Raw genomic sequence first — 20,355 nt, 5'->3', positions numbered from 1 at the left:
AGAGGCAATTATTCCCAACTATTCCACTGGTACAATTGAGTTATTTCATTTCAACAGTATGTAGGGTATTGGAAAAAGAATGAAACAACTATTGTGGGGAAATGATCTAATCTAAAAAACCGAGTCTACCTGCAGGTCTGAACAGAAAATTTGGGTAAGCAGTGAAAATGGACGGAAAAAGTGAATGCATAAATGGTTAAAGCAGATATTAACAGGACAAGTGGAATTTATAGTTATAAGACAACTGTCTTATAACTATAAATCATAAATGGTGAGTTAAAGTAAAACTTTTGAACATGCCAGGTGGTAAAAATGAACGTTCTTGAGACCTGACAGAGCTACAGAGGAATGTCAGGAGGGAGAGGCTGAGAACCGCTGATAGAGCAGATTGCAAAGTAAACATCAGAACAACAGCTGCTCAATCTGAATTCCACAAAACCAACAAACATTTTAATTGGTTGGTCAGATGCAAAGGTGGAACTTTAAAAAGTTCCCATCTTTTATTCTACTGCAACGAACATGCACATTATGTATGCACATTACTAAGCTGGCAAAGCAGTTTTTTGGTTCTAGTTCTTATGCAAGTCAGGGTTGCAGGAGAGCTCAACCTTATTAAAAAAAAATCACTGAATATCAAATGATTGTGAATTATTTACCTCCTCTGTAAACCAGTAAGATGACTTCTCCCCGTTTGGCGTGCTCCTGGATAATTGTTTGTACCTGAGAACAAACATTAAAAGTATTAAGTTCTGAAATTGTTTCAAAATTTTTAATCATGCAAAGTCATTTCTGATGATTCAAACTTAAGGGGTGTGAGGAAAAAATAAGCTAAAATGTTGGAAACCACTCTTTTTACGCACTGTATTATCTTCATCGGTTTATGTTTCATCTCCCTGGTTTTCTTTCCACTTTTTCTCCTTTACCTGTGTAAAGCTAAGGCTCTGGACGTCAGCTCCGTTGATTTTGACAACAGCGTCCCCTGGCTGCAGGGAGTTGCACTGCTTCCTGTCCCAAACTCGATTTACTAAAGCAATAGTGCCTCCTGGACCGCCAGCCGTCATGCTGAAGCCCAGGCCTCTGTCTCCTTCAGTCTGGCCCAAGGCCACTGGCACCAGCTCCCCTCCACTGAAAGCTCCAAGTCCACTGCCTACACTCATTGCCCCAGGTGAGGACATGCTGCTGGGACTTGCAGTGGGGCTGGTGTTGCCCTGGAAACCATTAAAGCCACGGTGTTGCGGGCTGTCTGGGGTTGGAGGTCTGAGATGGGAGGTCTGTGGTCTGAATAGGTGGGGATGAGTGCTGCGGGGACCACCGGGGGAAGAGGAGGGCCTTCCTGGGGACTGAGGCAGGGGTAGCCGGGACCCCGACAGGGTGGACAGGTCACTCTCAGACGACTTGGATGTTCCATAAAGTAAAGGATGACGAGGTGTCGCGAGTGAGTTATTGTTGTGATTACGGATCATTGATGCCCTGATGAAGAAGAGAAAGGAGAGTTAAAATCAATACTAAATGCCTCTGTGTTCAGAGACAGTATCATACTAAAACATGTAGGGATGCAGTATCTGCCATTTAGTTTTTAGAAATAATGTCCATCTCTGAAATCCAATTTTCGCTCATCACAACATGGCAGATAGATTAACAACTCCGCAAATCGCAGTGAAGCTTGATCTAAAATGCTTCCTTTTTTCGACTGGCAAGATGATTACCTGACTGATCACTGAAAATTTTGTTGCACTGAGGCTAATTATAGCCTCAGTATCCTGTTTTTAGCTGGTAGGAACCCCATGTGGTTGTCATCTATTTCAAGGTTTGACATACTGTGGGTTCAGAGATGCTCTTCTGCATACTTTGATTGTAATAATTGGTTATTTGAGTTACTGTTGCAGTGTGGCCATTCTCCTCTCAAGTCAACAAGGCATTTTCTCCCAGAGAACTACTGGGACAACGGATATTTTCCTTTCTTTTTTTTTCTCAGAGTATTCTCTGTAACCCCAACCGATGGTTGTGTGTAGATTAGCAGTTTCTGAAATACTCAGACAAGCCCGTCTGGCATAAATAGCCATGCCATGTTCAAAGTCACTTAAATCACCTTTCCATTCTGAATCACGGTGTCAGTTTAAACAGGTATTCTTGGCCATGTCTATATGCCTAAATGCGCTTATTTGCTGATCAGATAATGGCCAGTTGAACATGTGTATCTAATAAAGTGGCCTGTAGGCGTATATGTCAAGATAACCCATAAAACTGTACTCCATGAATCATAAAGGGGAAAATTTGATTTATGGTTGGCACCTTGACTCCAGACTGATGGTGAACTTGCTGAGCTAGCTACGCCCACACAGCGGTGGACAGTTAAATTTCCCAAGGGGCTACAAGAAAAACTGGAAGGACTTCCCCAATGAGCTCATAGATAGATCAAATTATACTCAAATTACACAAATTAAAAGAGAATTAATCATTTAATATCTCTAGGTATGCATTTATTTTTGCATTTAAGTTATTACCTGTGTGAACCAATCGCAGAAACAACTTCACTGTCACTTTGGCTTGCCATTGTTGGGTCGAGTAACTGCAGCCTGGCTAAACTTCTGTGGGAGCGAGGTGGGCGAACAGGGGACAAAGAGACGGCATTGCTCACACTGGAGCGTCTGTAAGGGGGCAGGTGTCTGGAGGTGACAGACATGGCATTTCCATTTGTGTCCAGAGTCACGCCAGGCTCCATGTACCTCCCATCACCGTGAACCCCATTAAAGTGCTGCGTGTGGGGTGAGGGTGCTGGTAGGCGAGGTAGTTGGTGAAGAGATTGAGGTTGGGTGGTGGTGGGTGGTAGGATGGGGTCCACACTGTCCAGTAACCTCGAGTGCTTTGGATAACCATCCGGGTTGTAGAGCATTGGATACCCTCTTCTAACTTCTACATCCACGCTGTGGCCTACAGACACCACCTTGAGCATCTCTACAACCTCTTTGTGAGACATTCCCAACACACAGACGTCATTGATGTACACCAGGATGTCCGCTAATAAACCACAAACAAAAGGACAGGGATACAAAAATAATTATCACAAATTTCTTAACTTAACAACAGATTCTTTCTGTTAAACTGTTCTCACTTCTGTTATATTTTTTGAAAAATCCAGCTACCAAACTACCATCCAAATGTTAATTCAATATTAATTAGAAAATTGCTTATTATCAACTAGTCTGTGCATTCAAAGCACTCTTTTGATCTGTTTTAATCTCAAATAATTCAAAACTAACAGATTATAATTTGTTGATTGTTGCATTGTTTTCTGAAATTGTGTGTGTTTGTGCTTGCAGATGCAAAGCACAAACACACATAGCTAATGTACTCATATTTATTTGGCACTTTTCTAGTTTTACTGACTCCTCAAAGCCCTTTGAACTACAAGTCACACAATAACTGTTTTCTATGCACTTCAATCACCAGTTAACTCAAAATGTGTGGAGAAAACCCACTGCAAGTACTCTGGAGTGGATTAAACATGCAAACTCTGCACAGAATTAAACCATGAACCATCTTGATGTGAGGCAACAGTGCGGCTCATCCCACTACAACCACACTGTTTCACATCCCGTGTCTGTGTCAAGGCACCATCTCTCAAGGCACCTTCTGACCTCTGTATGACCTCTGTTCCTTATGCGGACCATATATGATCATATCTACACTGTTTTACTATTACGCTCTTTTGAGATTCTCCCGTGACCCTGCAAGGACCAGCGGTTTTGTGTCCCTGCGGGACGCTGGGTGAATGCATGTGAACACAGGCAGTTCTCATGACAGTGTGCTGATGAACTCTGTCACCACTGTCCCGTGAAAAATACACGCAGACATGACATGTCTGTCACGATTCCCTCAAACCACCATTTTACTTGATTTGACCGACACTGCTGGACCTAAAAATCTTTAAATCTAAAAATCTTTATCAGTAGTTATGGGTTAAATGTGACACCAAACAACCGCAGTGTACAAAAATTTTTATCACCCGTACAACAGTATAAAAATATTCATATTGCAGTCTAACTAAGCAAAATTTAGGTTATTTTTGCAGCTGAAAAATGTCAGAATGGGTCAAATTTGACCCGAGCAGTATGTAAGGGTTAACCCTTCTTACTAGTTTCATATGCTTAAGTGTGGAGCGTTTGTAAATGGAATACACACTGTGTATTTTGTATGTGTGTAGACTAATCCGACCACATAATCCTCCTAAACCAGCCTATTAACAGATATGAACTAGATCAGTCCCTGCAGAGACAGCCTGTGCCCCGGCTTTCTAGAGTGCAAATACCATGCCTAGTGCATTTGCATGAGTGTGTCTGCAACCAGCATGTGCAGTGGTGTTTATACATGACGGCCAGATTAGAGTGTGCTAGCCCTGAAGATTAAGAACTGATCACTCACTTTCTGTGGAATATTTTATAGTGAAACCCACAGAAATTCTGACAGAAAGAACAAAAATAAGAAAAAGACACTTACACACTACCAACTGCAAAACTGTAGCAGTCATGACCATGATACATATAATCTTTTACCTGTCTTAAGAGTGGAGGGTCCACTTTCTGTCACACTGTACACCTGCAGAAACTCTCTCGGCCTGCTTCCCCCCACAATATTGAAACCAAACCCTCTGGGGCCTTTGATCAAGTGTGTGTGCACAGGGAAACCCCTGAGGTCCCCAGGCTCGTCCGTGAACCCTGCGAGTTAGCGATAAAGGCGGAAAAGAGAGGATGGGTTAATAACGATGCTTACCTCCAAGAAAAAGTCATAATAGTCCTTAAGGAAAGAAATTAAAAAATATGCCAACAGGGTGGAATCATAGAAGAGACTGAACACCGTCCTGCATGTTTACATACAATTCAGTGCTTAGAACTGACAGGTCTTACGAATAAGGCAAAAGAGAGAGAGCTGTAACACTGCAAACCAATCAGCAGATGGGCTTTTAACAAAATGCTACACAAACCAAAGCATATGGTTGGACGATTGCATTAAAAGCAGAATCCATTACAGACGACCACCTTAAAATGGAAACATAATCCATTAGGTCGACCCAGCTCTCTACAGTAATCCAGGTCTTTATTTACTATTTACTGTTGCATCAAGAAATCTGTGCTATTACAGACTGCGCCTTTCCTTTCATGTTTGTTCTTAATTCAATCCTGCCCTAATTGTGGGGACAGAAGCAGCAATCATTTCCAGCTGTAAACATGTAAATGTTTGTACCAGATTGTGCAGAAATCCTATCAGGTACCTCTGATCATAATGAATATTATATCACCTTCTGCTGGTGAGAAAAGTGTACTGCACTTTGTCAAGTCACAGTGTGGCAACAGAGCGTTTCCAATCATGACAAACAGCCATCTGCAACTAGATTACGCCTCTAAACAACAAATGATGTGGCCAAATCATGAAATCAAGTTGCCAGTCACATGTCATACACGTGTCAACCCTGCCAGTCCCAGCAGCGAGTCTGGCTCTTCGCCAGCAGCTCTGAGCTTTAGGCCTTAATCACTTACACGTCTCAGTTCAGCTAAAAGCTCATTCCATCTCATTTGGCTCTAACAAGCTGGCTGTGTCTGTTTCTTCCCTTTTTGACAAATATATAGCTTCATTTAGACTGTTCAACAGTTAAATCGCTTGCCAGTGTTTTAATAATTACACGGAATTCGAGTGAAACGTAGAGAGAAAGAGACGAATGCAAACGAAAGACGCTCACAGTCGTTTTTGTAGAGGTTTTCCCTGCTTGAGGCTCGATGACTCTGCCAGCTGGTCCTCTTTGGGTTGCGTCTTGGAGAGACAAAGTTGGAAAAGAAATGAAAGCCACCCTCTTTAGAAACATAACAGCATTGGATACAATATGACAGTGCTGGAATTTATTAGACTTTTGTTGAACAATACCCATATGGAAAAGATATATATAAATCTTATAAAGTTTGTATCTGTCTTGTGTGAAACTTGTATGAAAAGCATACAAGAGTGAAAACAGATATAAGATCCCTTGAAAAATTATATAATGAAACTTGTATGTTTTGGATACTTACTAAAACAATGTATGAAAGTAATGCGAAAGTGGCCACTTTCATGAGTAAATCATGTAAGCCTTATATGATTTACTCATGAAAGTGGCCACTTTCATGAGTAATCACATATAAGTTTTTACTATTTCTTTTCCGTATGGGTAGAAACGCCTGCCTCTGCAAACAATGCAACTTTCTCTGCCATCTTTTTCCAGCGTGCTAAAAGGAGGCATTGAGCAAATTGAGAAAATCACATATTCACTTTTTAGAATGAAATGAAAATGATAGACAGACAGACTCAGGTTTCTGACTTTTTTAAATGCATATTTTTAATGTGCATATATTAAAAATATGCATAATATATTTATTTTAAAAAACTTTAGTCTATTTATAAGAGTAGATATCTCTTCTATTGTTATCTCAGGTGCAGCATTTTTGCTGTGAATATGGAAGCCTTGACCTCCTATTGTTCAGATCTTTTTACGAGGGGCAGCCAATCAATAATCGAATAGAGAATGACTTGATTGATCTGAATTAGGAATTGTGCAAAAGCCACTGTAACAGAGTCCAAGAATCAAAAGAATTATCATAGAGAAGACCAGCAAGGAAATACAGCCAGACAGTAAATCTCATTAATAAAAATAACGTACATGTTGAATTAATTAAATATTTCTACGTCAGTGATTAGGTTCGGATTAGGAGTAGATGGGTGGGGTTCGTCCATGTTAAGCTGGTAAGTGCATGCAACCCAGCTATTGCTGGGGTTTAAAAAAAGAAGCCAGCCTTGCTGTTGTTCTGTATTTCCTGGCTTTAGCTTCATAATAAGCTGGCAGATAGAATGGTGTTATTGATCTTCTTGTCTAAAGCCTTATTCACACAGGACTTATTATCTGAAGACCTCTAGTCATTTGTAATAATTGTTCAAGAAGTCTGAGATCAAAATCTCATACAAATCTACAGGATCCATAATTTGAAAAGTTAATATTTGTACCACAGATAACCTTTTTATGGTGAATCCCAGAGGTGCTGTGGTGTTATTTATATTTTATTTGTATGAAATTATCTTTAACTTCTGCCTATTTGGAAAGACTTTTCTGTTCTCCACACCTTGCTTGTGCATCTCTGCTGTCAGAGTTGTGACTGTTACAAATTAAGGAGGGTTAGTGTCACTATACAGCATAAAGACCGATAGAAATTTTATATCCTCTTGCAGAAGAACAAGGATGATGATGAGATGGATAACCGCAATGACAGGAATCGGTAATGAACATTTTGCTGTCTTTCAACAGACTTGGCTGTTATTATGTGGCAGCCTATTATTATTAATCTTAGTCCTGTAGCTGCTGACCACAGATGTCAGTAAATTCAAGTAAAACACAGACTTCACTGATCCTGTGCGAACGTGCTGCACAAAATACAGACGTGGGGGGCGGGTAATTTCTAAATCACAAGATCCCCTTTGAATAATAATCCCATGTGAATAGAAGTTAAATCTCAGAACGTGAATAAGCCTGTTCCCTGAAATGTTGGACTATTCATTTAATAGATTTATGGCAACACTTACTCTATGTAAACTGACTCTCCTGGGTCACTGAAGGCCTGCTCCCAGTGATCGGGCATCACGCCTCTCACTCTGGCACCACTCCTGCTGCTGATGATGCCGTTTTCTATGACGTGACCATCGCCTCCGCTACTGGATGCTCGTGTGCGACCGGGAGACCGGTGACCAAGAGGGATGCTGCTGCTAACACCCGCAGAGCCTCCTGTAATTACAGTCAGAATCACTTTTATTGTCACGTGCACATGCAGGATTTTTTTTTTTATGACAGAGAAGAAATACTTAACACTGATATATTATTGAACGGATGTGGCAGGTAAAAAGTTTCTCCTGCAAGCTGTAATGACCTTATTCTGGCATTTCCACTGGGGGCTGTCAGGCAAAAAGACCTGAGGTCAGCATCTCAGCTGTCTTTGTCCTTTCTCTAAGGAGGAAGAATATGTGACTATGCATGCCACACTAGCAGTAGATGAAAAATAAGCATATTTTCTTTCCTAGCTGTCCTTGTAGCTGTCCTTCAGTTCTGAGCTCCAGCATGGATTTAAGAGACGTCAGCCCTAACACTGGGAGTCCTGCTGCACGCGACAAGTGATGCTGGACCCATCCACCCACGCATCGTCACTTCAAAAGATGACTCAGCAGAGGTCAGGGTGTTGGACGGCTCTCTCAAACTCCAACCTGCCTGCATCCTGCACCGGTCCGGACTGCCTGCTGCAATACCTGACTGCTTGGAGCACGTTTCTGGATAGCTGTCTGCCTGATTTTCTCACCTCCCACACTGCCTGCCTCTCTCTTATCTTCTGTCCCATTCTGGCTCCCTGCCTTCACCCTTCTTAACACTCAGCCACCCTACCTGCCACCTCCACCCCCTACGCTGCTGCCGTGCTCCCTTTCTCTAATATTTAATCTTACACTCACCTTCTGTTCAGCTCCTGTGTACTAGTTTCATGTTGCCTTCACTTCTTTGTGCCTGCAGTCTATTCAAGTATATAATTTTGCAGTATTTGTATTTCACTCACGCTTATTCACCACAATTCAAAGGGTAATATTGTTTATAATTTATATTTTTTACTCTTTGTAGCTTGTTATCATTTGAAGGTGTATGGCTGGAGGCCCTTGTCATTTCCTTTTAATCATGAAAGCACAAAAATATCTGTATATGTGATCATTTCCTGTCTTGATCGCTGTATCTTGCAAAGCTTTTGCACATTTTTGCTTCAACTTGTGGTTATTTTGCATCTCTTATGGTCACTGCGTGTCTTTATGGTCATTTACATTTATTTCTCATTATTCCTAGACTTTTTTGGAAGCTATTCTAGTCTCTCTGGAATATATAATAGAGCACAGAAACCTCTGAGTGTTCGGGCTCTTCGTGCCTCCCAGGTTGGCTCAGTAAATGTAGGTCCATATGAAAAATCACCCATGGTCTGAATGAGAACTACTTCCAAATGTTCTCTCGCCACAAGGGGTCGCCACAGCAGGTAGCTCCAGATGTTTTTGATTTGGCAGAAAACCAAAGAGAATTTGCGTCCCCATCTGGACTCGAACCAGTGCCCTTTTATTTTCCAAGCGAATGTGTTAACCACTACAAATTTGGAGGCATCTTCATAACAACTGAATAAATATTCTTGTATTTTTATGATCTAATACCCACACTGAGTCCCAGGTAAAGGATATCTGCACTAGGACTCAAAAAAAAAAAGGAGTACCTCACAAGTCGAAGCATTATTAGTAACAAGCTGCTTCTACTTTAAGTGCATTTCGCTGATGATGCTTTTATTTAAATATGTTTTTGAAAGTAAGCTCTTTGCATTAGTCTTTTCTCTCACTGGTGATTAATGAGCCTTTTAAGCCTTCTCTTTAAACGAGATAGTATTTTGGTCACAACTGCCACAAAAACCTACAATGACCGTATGTTTGGGGAGCCCAATGACTCGAGTCGAACAATGCTGCTTTCTTGTCGCATGATTTGCTAGTTTTCGTCCCTCACCTCTGTGTGTGCACACTTGTCTGCTTCCCTCTTTGCCTGCTTGACCCAAGGCAGCTTGACCTTCCCTTGGAGGTGATCCAGCAATCGATGAGGCCACAGCCCAACTGAGATTTTAGAGCATACTAATCATGCTAATGATTGATTAATTTGGGCATTGGAGACTGGAGCTATTGATAGAGAGACGACGCAGTATTAAGCTGCTGAATACTTTGCAGTTCTGAGAAGATACATTTTCCCACTGCTGATATGCTATATAAATAACTCAATATAACTGATAACTTCAATGCTTCATTTATGATTACTTAGATGCAGACGAACATTTATTGCTCTGCCAGCACCGGCCATAGTTTAGCTCAGCGACACTTGCCCGAGTCTCCCTCGTTGTGTATGCCTTCTGGTGCAGCCTTTTCCAAGTTGCTGAGCGATTTGCTGCGTGTGCGGAAGTTTCTGAGCAGGTTGCGGTGTTCCTGGTAGGTGATGGGGGGGCTCTCTGCACTAACGTGAACGGGCCGAGGTGTGCCGTAGTAATTCCCTGCGACGGAGAAAAGCAGAAGAGAGACACCCTTTCTTAATCAATTGAGATGCAATGAAAAAGTTAAATGTTATAATGAAATAAACTGAGATATTGGGATTAATGTACATTATGGGCCCATTCAAATCCACTGGCATTAATTTGAAGATCATTAATTTCACAAAGCCTATATGAACAGTTCAAACATGATATGAATTCATGAGATAAATAAATTGCACGATTATGCACATATATACCTCATACGACATATGCATGTACACACCTTTGTTATGTATCCCCTGAGATCATAAACTACATTCTTAGAATGAGCCATCTGCTCCAGCTCCTAAAGCAGAAATGAAATTACCTCCACCCCTCCATTCGGCTCGTGGAGATCCAAATGGGCTGAGGGAAACATTAGATTAGTGAACTCAGCAGCAAGGTCACCAGCCGTCACCGTTTACTGCGCTTTCTGCAGGCGATTGGACGAACAACGCTGCCGACACTCCAGACTGCTTTGCTGTAGCAATATGTCCGTCAATGTCACATGCAAGGCAGGTGAGGATGGCATTTATTGCGCCCATTAAACTCTTATAAATTATGGATGTTAATGTATGGAGGCTTTTTAATCAGAGGCAGCACTCTGACCCTTACAAAAGGAGGAGTCTGTGGGGAAGATACAAGCTGAGTATCACCAGCTTTCATGAATAAGCACCAAGAATTAGCCTTTGAAGCCTCCTTGTATTTACCTTACACATCGCCACTGTTAGAGGCACAATAAGGGAAGAGGGTGACAAAAGTCTTCCAGTGTTTTCTTGCTGAGAAGTAAATGTGAAGACCGATATGACATGGGTTTGATAAATGCACACTTAATGTGAGCCAGGAGACATTTAGCTGAGCTAAGCATAAAGAATGGAAATAGGCTCATGTCAAAAAAACAGAACTTAAGCAACAAATCAGAGCACCTATAAATTTACAAGAAAAATCTCAGTTGTGCAACATGGACAGAAGGTAAAATGTAAAGATGACAAGTTGTCTCATGGTGTTTTTTTCTGTTAACTGTTTAACTTTTGGCTCTTTTACTTGATCTCTGGTCACGTTGTTTCCTTTTTTGGATTCATGCAGCTTTCACTTGTGCGGCACCTTTTGATGCTTCTTCTTTTAGTCTGATTAAAGTTACCTTTGTTTCACTACCTGCCTGTCTGCCTTCTTTGACTCCTGCACTGGTACAAAATTGTGGTTTTAGACATAGACATAGACTTGATTAACCCCACACTGGGGAAATTCACATGTTACAAGAAAATGTGAATTAGAGATATTTTAGAAAAATAAATAATAAATAAATAAGAAAAAATATTGTACAAAATAAAAAAGTAAAAAATATATACAAGAGTAATTTGTACTATTTATAAGTGGTTGGTAAATACAGTAAAATACACTTTGAGATTTTTTCATTTGCACACAAAGAGCAGTGGGAGTGATTATACCTACACATATATTTTAGCAGGTATCTATTGTATGTGTGTTTTGCCCAGCCTGACTACTGTCGGGATGAGTGCTCCGTCCTACAACATGGCTGGAACAGCTAAACAAGCTGCTCAGGGGATATGAGGTATTGTCCATAATGGACGTTAGCTTGGATAGCATCCTCCACTCACCCACCTCCTCTATAAAGTCGAGTGGACTGGCCAGGACAGAGCTGGCCCTCTTCACCTGTCTATTTAGTTGGCTCCGGCCCCTTTCCATGCTGCCATCTCCCCGGCAGACTACTGCATAAAAGATTGCAGAGACCATCACTGTGTCATAAAAGGTCCTCAGTAAAGACCTGCACACCCCAAAGTACTCAGCCTGCCGGGCAGATGGAGCCGACTTTGGTCCTTGTGTAGAGCATGAGTGTTTTCTGACCAGTCCAGTTTACTGTTAAGGTGAACACCCAGGAGTTGGTTTTCTCTGGAACACAACTACCATCTCCTCCATCTTACTGGTGTTGATATGCAGGTGGTTGAATTCACACCAGATGACAAAGTCAGTGATGACCTTCACCACCCAGGACAGTAGGCAAACTGTAGAGGGTCAAGTATTGTGCTCACCAGGTGGGTGAGGAAGATCTTTTCCAGGGTCTACATCAGGCAGGAAGTTAACAACACAGGTCTGAAAATGATTAGGCTTCCTGGGGTGCACGGTTTTTGGCACTGGACCCACACCAGAAAGTCTTCCAAAGGAGAGGGACCATTTCCAGACGAAGGCTCAGATGAAACATGCGTGAATCTGTACATGTATTCGTCATTCACCCTTACAAAAAGACTGAGCAAAGACCCCTGTACAGGAATCACTTTAATTCTTCATATCATAGATTCAAGGAGCAATTTAGGTCCATATTGGCATTATAGTATCCCACAGTTCCTGCAGATTTACTGGCTGCACATCCACGATATCCCACTCCACCACATCCCACAGTTGCTCTACTGGACTGAGATCTGGTGACTGTTGAGGCCAAAAACCAGTTTGAGATGATGGGAGCTTTGTAACATGGTGTTATCAAGCTGGAAGTAGCCATCAGAAGATGAGTACACTGTAGTTGTAAAGGGATGGAAATAGTCAGCAGTCAGCTGAAACTGTTTCTCCTCATCGAGGCATTTTGCCCCAGAGAACTGCCATTCACTGGATATTTTCTGTTTTTCAGACCACTCTCTGTAAACCCTAGAGAAGGACATATGGGAAAATCCCAGCTGATCAGCAGCTTTTGAGCAGACTGGTGTGTCTGCCATCAACAACCATGCCACGTTCAAAGTCACAAAAATCCCCTTTCTCCCCCATTCTGATGCTCAGTTTGAAATTCAGCAGGTCATCTTGATTATGTCTACATGACTAAATGCACTGGAAGTGTTGCTGCAGTCTAATTGGCTGATTAGACATTTGCATCAATGAGCAGTTGAACAGGTGTATACAAGAAAGCAGCCAGTGAATGTATACCATGTCCCAAAAAGTTGATTCTGTTAATCTGGACGTAAAGTTTTCAGTTGGTGAAACATTTCGTCATTCATCCAGTTGACTTCTTCAGTCTTAGCAACCTTATAAACAGTACATTTGCACAATGACTAAAACTAGCATCACTGGCAAACAATGGGCTGTGAGGTCAGTTTCTGGATCATTTATATGGAGATTGTCATGACCATTGACCAATGATCAGAAGATAGGTAATAATAATAATAATAACAGATTGCATTTATATAGCGCTTTTCGAGACCCTCAAAGCGCTTTACAATTCCACTATTCATTCACTCTCACATTCACACACTGGTGGAGGCAAGCTACAGTTGTAGCCACAGCTGCCCTGGGGCAGACTGACAGAAGCAAGGCTGCCATATTGCGCCATCGGCCCCTCTGGCCAACACCAGTAGGCGGTAGATGAAATATCTTGCCCAAGGACACAACGACCGAGACTGTCCGAGCCGGGGCTCGAACCGGCAACCTTCCGATTGCAAGACGAACTGCCAACTCTTGAGCCATGATCGCCGTCAGTGTACCTACAGGTCAGGCTAGGTAGCAAGGGGGAAAAAAACATCGAAATGTGTAACACAAAAGGATAATACAGAAAAACTCCTCTGCACAGAAGCACATAAATGTCCACAGCACAATATTATGAAGCACGTGACAAGCAACTGGGGTGGGTAGGGGGTGAGGAGTAATCCCAAGCAAACACAGCAGCCATCCTGCCCTGCAGCTATTTTTCCAGCGCTGGGCCCAGACCCGCCGTGTTCTCCAGGAGGGAACAAGCATACACTATATTACTCTCTTTGTGCTGGGGGACCGGGCTCTTGGAGTGGACCAATTTTTGGCCCAGTGTTTTTTGGGGTCTGAAAGCCACAGAGATGCAGTGTTTAGAGAGCATGTCCCGATGCTCCTGACACATAAAGCATCACTAAGGGTTTTCGCTTAGGCAGCAGTTGATCTTCTCTCTTAGATCACCTGGGGCTTTGACAAAAGTCCACCTGGGATAACCACACTTACAAGAGGGCCTTCTTGATATGATGTTCTTCTGCTTCTCTGGCCATTTTTTCTGTGGGGATGGTGTTCGCTGTGTGTTGAAGTGTCCTAATCACACCTAGTTTTTGCTCCAGTGGATAATGACGGTCAAACGTTAAATACTGATCCATGTGCGTTGGTTTACTGTACACATCAACTTTTAAATGTCCCCCATTGCTGATAGAAATCTCAGTCTAAGAAGGCTAACCTTAAAAGGCTAAAAAAAGGACAAAACCTCTAGGGTAACAATAACAACACACCGCTGCTTTCTGAGCTGAATCTGGTTGGACTTTGCTTTAAATTTTTAAGTTCATTCAAAAGTGAAAAGTAGAAATTTTATCTTTTCAGGAATAATAATCTAACCAGCAATCCTCTGACATATAAACACCAATTTATGCTATTTATATATGTATATCGATATCTATATGTAAATTGTGTTCATCAAGGGGTTATTTCTCATTGTCTGATGTATGTTGGGTTGTCCGATCAGAATCCAGAGATGCTGTAAAGAAAGCTTTTCATCTCTCACTTTTTAACCAGAATGTAATGTACCCTGCATAATGAAACACCATCTTGCAGTCTGTGAATGCACAGGCAGTTAGCTGAAGTGTTTACCTTTGAACTTTCCACTCTCGAGCAGCGCTCCTGATTCGTCCAAAGAGAAAAACTCCTCAATAGAGACAAAGTTGTAGTCTACCCCTGAGATTTCCCCCTCTCTGGGCTGTCTGGTTGTACCTAGGAGAGAAGAAAAAACCCAAATTATTATGTCATACATCAGCATCACAGGGCTCAATACACCATCAGTTCTGACATGGATGATGTATCAGTTAATCAAGACCCTTTCCTCTCATCAGGGGTCATCAATCTGAGTTCAGTGTTGAAAAAAAGTTGCAAATCAGCAGGTTATAAATAGCTTAGGATTACATAAGTACATAAGTTTGACAAAATAGATGAAATATGAAACAACCCTATCGCTCTATACAAGATTAATTTTACTGGTTAATTCAGAGCAGTGTCAAAAATTGTCTAAAAAGTAGAAATGGAGAGAAACTACAACATGCATTGATAATTACAACCAGACGGACGTTTGCTGATTGCAAATCAATGCAAATTTGCACTGATGCAGCTCTGCAGCAAAATGTAACACCGCTTCTAATTCACCACTAAGTTTCGTGAAATTTGGCAGGGTGGATTTCTCTTGTTAGGAAACAAATACACAAACAACCTGTACGCTGGCTCTCTCCTTGGCAGAGAAATAACCAAGTCGGCTATTCTTTTGTTTTGTTTTTTTCTTTAATAAAAGGATTTCCATGTTGTTGTAAAAGCAGCCCAAGGTGAAGCCTCCACAAACCAAAATTTACCCTTCGGCATGAAAAGCACAATGATGACAAAAGGCATTTACCAAGGCCTCTTTATTATAAACAGATCAATAAGAACCGAATTAAACATTAATGAGGCACTGAGAAAGTCTTAAAGCCGCTCTATCACGATTGTGAAGATGGAGCACTCAGATGATCAATGGTCTGTCATCATAATTGATTCACATTGACCTTGGCCTGGAAGAGAACGGTGAGTCCAAGCCATGGCAGTAAAAGCATCCTGTGTCGTTGTGGGATCACTCAGGTAACGCTCTGTGCGTGCTGTATTTTAACCCCAATGCCAAATCTCCAACCAATTAAACACAAGTACAGACATGTGGTGTGAAAAATATCACACCACACACCACAAAATTATCTTTCGCAAATCCAGTGGTGTAATTTTAATTTGCAAATTGAACACTGTGGCACCCATACTGACCTTGAAACAATTAATTCATTTCCCAAGACAAAAAAGAAAAAAGAAAAACCCAAACAAAAAAATCCCCCAAAGCCAAACTAAGGACAAATCTCTGTCCTTCTCCTAGAGGACCACATATGATGTCTGTGGATCCAGCAGGAGGGAGTCATACCCAGCTACCCTATAAAACCCATGATTAATGCACTGCTGTCCTGGGAGCAGCTCTCGCAGCCACAATGACACATACAGGACTTTATGCACACAAGTGCACACAAAGCCCCACAATGAGCCCTCACACACTCTGCAGCCAATTCACCCATGTAGTCACAGAGGCACCACACATTAGAGAGCATGAGGAATCTCCATCAGCCTGACCTGCTCTTTCTGAAGCATAAAATGTATCTAAAAGTAACCTATGATGCTCCTCATCATTTACTGTCACATAACTACTGTTACACTGGCAGGCTCTCATACCAAACATGGAAAATGTTAAAAAATTATGAGTTCCAAGTATGTATAAGAAATCCTGGGTTTCAGACCGCTCTAAGCACTTGGCTTTAGACATATTCAAGGTTAATAATTTTAATTTGATCATCAGACATTAAAACATCAGCCCCACCCATCCATCTTCTGTTTCCAGGGGCAACCAATCAGAAGAAAGCCTGCCTTAAAGGGAGGGGGGCTTAAAGGCAGGGGAGCTAATCAAGACAAGGGATGAAATGAGAGGCTGAACCAAAGCACAGTATCACATGAAAACTGATTTTTTTTTTTAACTGTGCATGCAAAGCTGCTGTAATATAGTACAAAAACAATAATATGCAGAACAGGTCAACTGTAGCATAAAGGCTACTGGCAAACAGTCAACAGTCAGACAGTCATTGTAGCTCGTACTGAAAACATCACCTACCTCACTGCTATAGTTATTATTAAACTCAGCGTAAGTCATAAGTCAACTTAAGAGTTAGCTTGGTAGGATGTGAGCTCAGGTTAAGCTGGAGAGAGACAAAAACAAATCAGGAGGTTTGCCCACAAAAAAAACAAAAAAAACTTTTAAACAGGATTTATTTTTAAACTGCCCCACAGACGTGATAAATCTGTGTTACTGATCTTCTCTTCTGAAGCCACAATCACAAAGGACCAGAATTACCCAGAGTCAAAAGTCAAATTTCAGCCACAAATTACCTACTATACTTTGTCAGCCACTGAGGTTCCAAGATAATATTAGTCCAGTGTGAATCAGCATCACTGTGATTTGGATTTTTTTTTTTTTTTTTTACATTCCCCTACATCTTTTCTTTTTCCATCTTTCCTAGAAGCTGGTTTACAAGCAGACTAGCTAGAACAGCTTGTTTCTAACTGAGGATGAGCAAAGGCAAGTATAAGATAAATATAAGGATTATTTCTAACTGTGAGCCATGCAAAGCTACTGTCATGTAGTGCAAAAATTACAAGATGGAGTTGGAAATTGGCACAATAGGTCCCCTTTAATGAACAGTATATGCTCAAATCACTTATGCATTTCTATATCGGTTTGGTTTCATGCCTGTTGGGCTAACCTCTTTTTTTGTGTTATACTTCCACATGTTGAGTTTTCCAGTATGTGGCTTACTGTCTAGGATGGCTTGAGATGGACATTTTCTCCAGTGATGTCTGACGCTCCAGTCCCAGCTTATTAGGAAACTGTTGACCACGTTTAAAGTAGATGAGAAGGGCTGATGTGATGCATTATCTGTATCAGATCAGGGTGGGTCTTGCACCTCCGGTTTCCAAAAATGGCAACAGAAAAAAAAACAAAAACCCTATTCTTAGATGCTTTTCTTTAAAAAAAAAAAAAAAAAAATAGCAGTTTCTTTTACTAATTAAAGATTTGATTGCAAATCTCATGATGGCATCTGACATGTCTATGATTCTTCTCCTCCCCTCAGGACACACAGCATCACTCCAGCTGATATGGTGAGAGTCACAGATTCATTATCTATGCACCCTCCTCAGAGACATATATGACATGTCAGCGGGGAGACAGGATGGATTATTGACATCTTCTTTCCCGCCTGTCCCCGTATAAGCGGCGCTCTGATCCTCGGGGGACGGGGCGAGGGAGGGATTGAAGAGGTAATTACACAGAACTCTGTATCAACACCCAGAGAGAGCTGTCTGTCAAGATCACTGCACACAAATAGCCAACAATAAATCCTGCAGTTGAAAAGGGCACAGAGAGTCTGGGTGACATGCTGGAGCAAGCATATTAGAATAACTAAATGATGATGTTTCTTATCTCCGACTCACTCAGAAGACAATTATAAAAGTCTTTTATGGAGGAGAAAGAGAAACAGCCAGCCTTGATACCGTGACATTGGTTCTGAATCATCCAAGGGCACATGTGCAAATGCGATTATAGAACTATGGATGGGAAAGTTGAAGAGGGTCATGTAAATTCTGCAAAGCTTGAATACAGAACAAAATAACGGGAATGAAAAGACAAAAAAGAACAATCTGTATAAAAGAACAGAACACAGGGTGCAGGATTGTTTATTGAGCATGTACATGTTCTCCAAAGCTACACAGCGATCATCCTCTCTGCACACACAGGGCTATTAGACCGCAGCCGTCCCCTCCTCCACTTTGGCACTGATAGACATTTGCTTTTAATTTAATTCCACCTCAGAATTATTGATACAGTAGCCTGCATTTACTTAGTTCTGCAATTCACTTGACTGAGCCTTTGTAATGTTATTTCTTACATCAGTGCCAGCTTGAATATCAGAGAACATTGTCTCATCAAAAGGGTTTAAGGACTGAAATAGCTCATTGGTACTGAGCACAGTTTCCAGGGAAGAACTATCTACACATAAAAAAGCGAATCAAAACTGAGGTCTTCTCGTACCATCTTTGCTTCCCTATGGCAAACACGTTTTTAAAACCTGAACTGAGGCTAATTACTCATTGTATTAGAGAATTCAACGAGGTGTTGGAGGGAGCAGTAGGAGCACGCACATGATCCTGAAGGGGGCCACAATGAGCCACTGATGAAAACTCTTCAGCTTTAAGTTCCTGTTAAACACAGCTGCCTACTTGTACAAAAACAACAAAAAGGAAGAAAATTCAGCTTCTACATATCTACAAGTGATCAAATTTGAAATGTGATCGGTTCGGAGATGCTTGTGCTGCTATAAGCATGAGATGAACAGCATCTTTGTGGTGTCATCTTCAGCAGGTCAGGGGATTGCACTTGCAGGGGCTGAGTCTGCTTTATTGTCACTCTTACTAAAATAAAGCACCTAGGGATGGGAGGTAGTTTGCCAAGTTTGGATCCTCTGCACTGTTTCAAGTGATAAATCAATATCTAATCAATATGGATGTATAGGTATACATATATGAATCCTCTGTTTTCTCAAACTAACGTGTGAAATCATTTAACAACCATTTATTGTGTAAAGATCCCCCCCTTATTGATACCATTCTCATTACAAAACAACTGAAAGACTTAATGTTAATTTGGTCGATTCAGTCCCTGAGCAGTTGCTTGTGTAGATGCATGGCTACGTAATGAGGGAGTGTGGCTAAAATTGCAATTACACTGTAATGACAATATGCATGCGGTATACTGAGAGATGCAGTTTAAACTCTTTTACACACTTCTCAACCGCTCCTTGTTCTGTCAGCGAGTGCGTCATGTGGTGCGGGGGCAGATTGTCCCACATGACCTACTTCATGGACTAAAGGAGAGATTAGCAACAAAACTCCACACTGCCACGACAAGGTTAACAATACTGACACACGAGGTGGGTTGTATATTTAACACTACCACCTGAAGAAAATAAGGGAAAAAAAGCCCCCCAGCAACAACAACAACAACAACAACAACAACAAAAGATATTATTAAAGAAAGCCAGGAAAATACAACAAAACACAAAGCTTCTCTGATAAAACTCTACTCAGCTGTTATATCCTCTGGCTGTTTCCAGTGACGTCATATTACAGAGGATTAAGATAGCAACAGATGCACTACAACTAGCTGCCTTTGGCTGCCATTGTGCTTGATTTTAGTCATAGGCATCAAAATGAAACGGCGTTTGCAGACCACAGGCTTGATTTTCAGGACATGATGCAAACACCAGGACAAAAGAAAAAACTTGTTAAGCATGAATAGAATTAGATATCCCACCAAACAAACGGTCAAACAGCTTATGGATGTGGATTGTAAATATGAGACTACCACTCAGGAAAAGGCTCAGTGTTGTGACAATACAAATGGTGGCTGTTACAGTTCAGTCAGCTTTACCAAAAGCTGATTTAAAATATACGTATTTCTCATATGCCAACATTTAATATTTCATAAAAAAATAACTCCATACAAATATACACTGACACAAGAAAGTGATCAAAACAATTCTGCCGGCTCAAATGCTAATTAACACCATCGTGTTTACATGGCAGGAGCAATGAGACTGGTGTAAAA

At 41.3% G+C, this 20,355-nt stretch overlaps 1 protein-coding gene across 2 annotated transcripts in view; it reads right to left on the bottom strand.

Moving 5' to 3' along the window:
- magixb (MAGI family member, X-linked b) overlaps nucleotides 1-20,355 on the bottom strand; it is a 49,554-nt gene that overhangs the window by 14,015 nt on the left and 15,184 nt on the right. For both annotated transcript variants that reach the window (XM_085394468.1, XM_085394467.1), the window contains exons 4-11: nucleotides 14,736-14,855; nucleotides 9,951-10,115; nucleotides 7,600-7,798; nucleotides 5,735-5,805; nucleotides 4,554-4,715; nucleotides 2,505-3,018; nucleotides 924-1,470; nucleotides 657-720 (exon numbers count right to left, since the gene is read on the bottom strand). In XM_085394468.1, the coding sequence (XP_085250594.1) occupies nucleotides 657-720; nucleotides 924-1,470; nucleotides 2,505-3,018; nucleotides 4,554-4,715; nucleotides 5,735-5,805; nucleotides 7,600-7,798; nucleotides 9,951-10,115; nucleotides 14,736-14,855 (1,842 nt within the window). The remainder of the gene's footprint in view (nucleotides 1-656; nucleotides 721-923; nucleotides 1,471-2,504; nucleotides 3,019-4,553; nucleotides 4,716-5,734; nucleotides 5,806-7,599; nucleotides 7,799-9,950; nucleotides 10,116-14,735; nucleotides 14,856-20,355) is intronic.

The sequence above is a fragment of the Rhamphochromis longiceps genome, linkage group LG20, assembly GCF_057381845.1.
Source record: "Rhamphochromis longiceps isolate RC_006_pf linkage group LG20, R_longiceps_female_GT1.1, whole genome shotgun sequence".
In the NCBI taxonomy this organism is placed as follows: Eukaryota; Metazoa; Chordata; class Actinopteri; order Cichliformes; family Cichlidae; genus Rhamphochromis; species Rhamphochromis longiceps.
The sequence above is the reverse complement of the archived record's forward strand: the minus strand, read 5'-3'. Positions and strand labels throughout refer to the sequence as shown.